A 6,681-nucleotide genomic window follows, 5' to 3' on the forward strand; every position below is an offset into this window, starting at 1 on the left:
TCACGTCCAGTGGCAGCGCTTGCCCCCGATCCTGTCGCACGCCAGATTGATCTTGACCTCCTCTGACCACCCGCTCGCCGTGTACGGCGCCCGCGCCCCCGCGCGCGCCATGACGCGCGCGCGGAACGCGACAGAGCAGTTCTTGTTCAACTCACGAAAGCACGCCACGCAGTCGCGGCAGCGGCGAATCGACAGCGACTTCGGCCCGTCCGGCGCGAGCGCCGCCCCGGGCACGCGCATGTGGCAGCTGGACTCGGATGACCCGTCGGACCGCACCGCCGGCCAGCCCGCGCGGCCCGCGGTGATCTGGACGACCACACCGTCCGGCGCGCCGAGCCGCGTCGCGCGGCCGGCGGCGTCCCGGACGATCTGGAGGGACGCCGTCGCGATCTGCAGCGCGTTCACGTCGACGCGCGCGCGGGCGAGCTTGCAGTGGACCGCCGACATGTTTGCAGCCTCCAGGGACGGCGTCGGCAGCGGCGGCTTGCCGGCGACATCGATGTACACCGAGACGGGCCCCGCAGTCCCAGTCGCGCCACCGCACGACGCGCCAGACGCCGACACGCGGAACTCGTCCCGCCCCGCGAACCCGAACGTCGGCCAGTAGACGAACGCCCCTGTCGACGCGTCGAGCGTCACCCGGGGGTTCGGGGTGGCCAGGGACAGGGTGGCGGCGGGTGACGTGAAGAGGGGGGGCCGGGTCGCGGAAAAGAGGCCGTCAGCCGCCTCGATGACGAGGGGGGTGTTGACGTATGTTGAGTAAACCGCAGCTGCGCCCGGCACCGCCTGCAGGCCGGTAGCGCCTGGTGGGGCGGGGAGGGTGCGCGTTCAGGAGTTGGGCTCGAGAGTGCCGGGTGTTGGCAGTGTGAACAGGAGCAACGGGGTGCAAACGCGCCGGCGTCCTTGATTGGCGGCAGCGGGCCCTTTTTGTGGCCAGACATCAGACCGTTGCAGAGGGACCATGACACACACAAAGCTGTCCTCCACACAACTACAACCTGCAAATCACGTATGAAACACCTCAGCAACCAAACGTGCGCCACTCACTCTCAGTAGCGCCCATGTCCAACGCGCCGCATGCGATCCTTGGCATGCCCCTCTGGTCAACGCTGTCTTTGACCAGATCAACGCTGCCCGCGTTGACCGCCAGCGACCCCGGCAGCGACATCCTCGTCAGCGTCCAACCGCCGTTGTCCTTGAGGTCCCCAAGGAGCGGGTCCGAGGAGTTCAGGTTGCGGTCCGAGGCAGCGCCCGAGGCAAAGCGCAGCAGGCTGTAGCGGACGGACACTTGGCCGCCGACGCACGCGGCTGCAGAGCCGCAAGAGAAGACCGAGTTGACCACGGTGGCGGCGCCGGCCGCGCGCAGCAGCTCTCCCGCGGGCGTGGCGGCCGCCGCGCGGGCGCCCAGGCGGCGGCGGCGGCGTGCGCCCGTGGCGCCCGCGTAGCTGCCGAAGAAGCTGGGGTGGTGGTCGGCGGAGGCGCCGGCCGCGGCGGCGTCCGGCGGTTGCGGAGCCGCCGGCGGCGCGAGCGTTGGGGGGTCCGCTCCGCCCGCTGCGCCTGTGGCGGGCGCGACCGGCACGTCAAGTGCGGTCGGGGCATCTGGTGCCGCAGAGGCCATCCTCGCTGACGCCTGCAGCACCACGCCCTCCGCTGCAAGCAGCTGCCCGCCAGCCGCCGCGGCCCGCGCGTCCGGATCGGCGGGAGGCGCCGCCGCGCCCGCGTCGGCTGCGGGCAGGTGCGCCGCCGCCGCCCGCGCGACCATCCTCTTCACGCCCGCCGTTGCGGCCAGCGCCGCGGCCGGCGCCGCGGACGCCGCCTTTGGCGCCGTCGCGTCGACCCACGTCACCGACGCCGCCGCGAGGCCGCAGCCCGTCCACACGAGCGCCTGGCTCCCGCCAAACGCGCCTGCGGCCGTGTTCGAATCCAGCGTCGACTGCCGCACCTCGGTCGTACATGTGGCGCCCCAGGCCGCATCCGCAAAGAGCAGCAGGGCACCGCCGCCGGCCGCGGCGCCGTCGGCGGAGTTGAGGGTAAAGAGGCAGCGGCTGATTACGAGGCCGGACGGCGCGACGGCGACGAGGGCCCCGCCGCCCATGCGGGCGCCTACGTTGAGGGCAAAGGTGGTGTCCTCGACCACAGCCCTGTAGCAGCCCCATAGCGCGACCGCGCCGCCGCTGCCGGCGCGGTTGGCGCGGAACGCGCTGGTGCGGACGGCAAGGCGCTGGGCGTCGCTGTCTGCGCGGCACGACACGGCCAGCGCGCCGCCGGACGCCTGGCGCATTTGGGGTTGGCAAGGTTTGTGGACAGTCAAAGGTGTGTTGACCAGCAAGATGCGGAGCGGCGCCCGAACTGCTGGAGACAACGAAGTTTAGGAGCACATGCCGCCAAAACAGAGCTTCTCCCGTGCGAGCCCAGCTGCTCGCCGAGTCCGGCCGCCCACTCCACCATTTGAGCCCCCGCCTCGCCCCCCTTGCGTGTCTGTCCAGCTCGCGGGCACTCGCAGCTGCGCATCAGAAATCGTGCAAGCCCTTTTTCAGCCGACGCCCCCGCCCCGCTCCTGTCAATGAACCCCATGGCAAAGCGTCCCCCCACCTGGGACGCGTCGCTCGATTCAAAAGTCGAGTTTGCAATGTCCACCTTTGCCAGATCCGCGCCCACGGCGCCGCCCCACGCCGCCGCGTTGCCAGTGAACGTGCACGACTGCACCGCCAGCGTCCCGCCCGCGCCGCCGCCGTTGATGTACACCGCGCCGCCCGTGACCGCTGCGCCGCCGTCGGGCGCTCGGTTGCGCGAGAAGCTGCAGCTAAACAGGGACAGCGCGGCGCCGCGCGCGAGCACTGCGCCGCCGTTTGCCACGGCCGAGTGGTCCTCAAACGTGCACGCGTAGGCAGACGCGGTCGCGCCGCCGGTCAGCGCGAGCGCCCGCCCGGGCGCCTTCCCGGCGCCGCTGAACCGCACGCCCGAGAGCCCCAGCCGCGGCGCCGCCGACGCTGGCCCCGCGCCGGCGACCTCGAACCCGACGCCCTCGAAATTCAGATTCAAAAGGTCGATCGAGCAGCTGCTGCCGGAAATCACGTTCGTCACCCGCGTCGCCGCGGCGGCGGCTATCCTCACTCTGGCCGCCACCCGCGAGCCGGCACTGAGGGCTCCGTTGATTTGCAGGCGCCGCCCCGCGGCGCAGTTGCCGAACGGCAAGGGCGCCACGAGGGTGATGCCCGGGGACAACGCGCTGGCGCCAAAGAAAGCCGTGTCGAAGACGATCGAGTTGGAGGTGTCGTTTGAGGCGGCCGCGTCGAGCAGGGCCCGCCTGAGGCTGCCAGGCGCCGGGCTCAGGGGGTCGTCTGCACATGCAGGGTGCAGGGTGCAGAGCATGCGCGCGCCGTGCAAGGGGTGGAAAGAGTGCGTGGATGCGCGTGCGTGTGAGAGTGCAAAGTGTGTTTTTGAGTGTTTGGGGGCGTAGACCAACATGAGTGCAAGTGGTTGTGTGTGTGTGTGTGTGTGTGTGTGTGTGTGTGTGTGTGTGTGTGCGCGCGCGCGTGTGTGTGTGTGTGATTTATAAAGGTACGGCAGGGTGCACGACAAACCGTTTACTGTGCGCTTTCATTGTGGTGTCAGATCAGCTGCAAATGTGGCGCAACGGCCGGCTGGTGGCTATCGCCCGCGAGACGTTTGCAAATCACGTGCCCCCCTGAAAGGCTCACCAGTGGTGCTTGTGATGATGAAGCGGGCCCCCGCAACTCCTGTCACCAGGCCTGAGCTCGCCACCAAAGCAAGCAGCCATGACAGCAGCAGGGCGGACCGCTGCCGTTGCAGCTGTGGACTCTGTCTCCACCCCCTGCGCCGCCGCTGCTGCTGCTGCTGCGGCGCCGCCATCGCCGCCGCCGCCGCAGCGCGCTGGGCGGGCGGGACACTGCACGCCGCCAGTCCTGCGGACGTACCACATCCCATCCAAAACAGGAGTGGGAGGTGTCGGGTGTAAGTTGACGCTGATGGGATGTGGGCACACGCTTTCTGGGGGCAAGACACGCTAGGATCAGCCATGGCGGTGCTCCCACCATACGCCATTAAAACTCGAATATGCATGTGCTTCGAGGCTTCGTCCAAACAAAAGGCGGTTCACAAGGGATCCCAGTGGGACTAATGTAGAGCTGCGGTCCATGGGTGTCTCCTTGCATCACATGGTTCAGTCGCGGCGCGGGCGGCGCACGGCGCCGAGAACACCATCGCCACCGCTGCCGCTTCGCGCTTCCGCCGGTCGGATGACCGCAACAGGCCTCACAAAATTGACATGTATCCAGCGCATCCACTCACCCGCAAAACACAGTCTGCCGGCCCCCAAGTCTGCTGGACCGGTCACGGAGACAGTGCTGCCCCCTAGGTCTCCCGCGGGCATGCGCCGAAAGAGTTTGTAACGTCTTATAGGTTATTTGTTTTCACCGCACTTGTCCGAATGAGCCAGCTTGGGCAGCTTGAACCTCGCCTGGAACAATTTCGATGTGGTCGACAAGGCGTGTGCAATTTAAGTGCATCTGACAAGGGATGACGTTGTCTGGAGTGAAGCTGATAAGCTCGTCGCGTCTCTCGTCCTTTTGCCCTCCACTTCGTATTGCAGTGACGGACGCCGCCTTCCTGGCCACCTCTGGCGCGAACCTGCCTGCCACGCTCCACATGCAAGTACATGTGCCCCCAGCAGGTCTGATTCTGTCATCCGCGCTCGCTGTGCGTCAAGAGAAGATTTCGCGACGTAAATTCCATGTTTGTGGGCCGTCAGTCCAACGGCCCAGGAATCTCATCAGCCAAAGCGCCAGCCAACGCGGCATAGGGCAGGCGCCACCGAGTCTGCTTTGCGTCCCTCCCAAGCGCACATTAGGTATATAAGTGGAAAATATACATGCACAATCACCGGCAATTGCAGGTCTTGATCGTGACCCCATGCAGCCAGACTTTGTCACCCTCACTGTTGGCACCCGGGCTCCCTCCGAGCCACCAGGACTGTCAGCACCTTACTAACGGTATCGATGCCGTCACGTACACTCCTAAAAATTTGTCTATTGATCCTGAAAGCTGCACGATCTTCCCACTCAAGCCGCATTTTAGCCGGGATTGCTTCAACACGGCCCCATTCAATACCAGATTACGGATCGATATTCACACGCGATCGCACCATTCATAGCACCGCTGTGCATCCGATGCGCTGAGCACGGCGACGCTGCATCGGCAGTAGCAGCGCTGCGATTGCTCTGCCGCGCTTGCCGCGCTGCGCGGCCTGCCAACAGCGGCAGAGGAGGACACTGTGGCGGGCGCCTGGCATGGACGCACGGTGCGAGCGGTTCATGGTGGACGCGAAGCGGCCGGCGGATGCGAAGACTGCGAAAGACATCGCCAAACTCAGGTTTGCTTGCATTTGAGTTGAAGGTGTTCGGGGGCGCTTGGGCGGCTGAGGATGGGCCGAGGTCAGGCAGCTGCTGCTGGCGCAAAGTTCCGAGCTCGTGGCAACGGCACGCAGGACGGAGCGGATCGCGAAGGGCATGCGCAAGCAAAGCATGCGCAGTACGCGCATGGGGGTTCCCAACCCCATTTTTCTCCCCTCCGATGATAATTGTGATGCGTGCACCCTTAAAACAGATCGTTCCTGTTCAAGAACCAGGGCAACAGGTTCACTGCAGGGGAGCAGGAGCACCTCTATCAGGTGTGTGTGCGCGTGTGCGCGCGTGTTTGTGCACACGCGCAAGGGAGGGGGAGAGGCTGCGTGTGTCTGAGGGGTGGCAAGGGAGCGCGGCGGTGCAGCGGCGTCAGGGACGGCCCTGCGTTCAACACAACACGATAAATTATCCAGTTTAAAGGAAGGATGGTGAAAAAACCTGAGTTCGCTTGCCTCGACAAGCAACCACTGCCAATCAAGCCACTCCGCTGCTTATCCTGTTCTGAAGAACGCGATCGAAGCGTGCAGCAAGCAGCTGTGCCTGAAGGACGCAAGGCTGCCCTAGCTGCCTGTTGATTTTCTGCGTGGCCCAGCACACTTCCTATCCCCCAGCGCCTGCCACTGCAACCCCCCACCACACCGCGCCTCGCCCTGCCCGCCTGCTTGAGCAGGCGGTGACAATATATGCAGCGGCGGCGGCGGGGGGCGCGGCCGGAGGCGGCTGCGGCGGCGGCGGCGGTGACCCCGTGGACTCACCTGCGTTGGGTCTTTTGGAGGATGGTGGGTGGAAGGATTGCCCCGATGCATTGGTTTAGATGGATTGCAGGTTGTGTCGTGTGAGGAGACGGGGAGGATGGAACAAGGGTGTCTGCTGTGGCCGGCGCCAGCAGGCCCTGCCGCCCCAGCTGCCTGCATTTGGATTCGCGTCGGTCCAGGCGCAAGGGCTGCTGCCGCGCGGCCTGTGCACACCTCGCTCGCGGGGGCGGTGAGAATGCCCCCGCGCCTCACGTACCCCACCCCTCGCCTGCCTCCCCCACCCTTGATTCTGGAGCACCGTTGTGCATTTTAGCGCGCACTTATGTCACGCTCTTTCGGCCGCGCCCGCCCCTCCCTTTCCTCAACGGGCCCCGCCGCCATGCAGCCCTCAAGATGCCTTTCACGGTCTTCACCACAGCCCATAAAAAGGCCCTCCTAAAGTGAGCAGCGCGGCCCATGCCGCAGCCCCCCACGCGCCCCGGCTGGCCCCGTCCCCTCGGCGC

General features: G+C 66.3%; 1 protein-coding gene across 1 annotated transcript; it reads right to left on the reverse strand.

The window, feature by feature from the left end:
* Nucleotides 1-4,065, reverse strand: MNEG_5436 (hypothetical protein; the record flags this gene model as incomplete). Its single annotated transcript, XM_014046091.1, has 4 exons — nucleotides 1-803; nucleotides 1,048-2,272; nucleotides 2,593-3,341; nucleotides 4,056-4,065. 4 exons carry the CDS (start codon nucleotides 4,063-4,065, stop codon nucleotides 1-3), a joined length of 2,787 nt encoding a protein of 928 aa, XP_013901545.1.
* Nucleotides 4,066-6,681: the final 2,616 nt, after the last annotated feature.

The sequence above is a fragment of the Monoraphidium neglectum genome, assembly GCF_000611645.1.
Source record: "Monoraphidium neglectum strain SAG 48.87 unplaced genomic scaffold scaffold00809, whole genome shotgun sequence".
Taxonomy (NCBI): Eukaryota; Viridiplantae; Chlorophyta; class Chlorophyceae; order Sphaeropleales; family Selenastraceae; genus Monoraphidium; species Monoraphidium neglectum.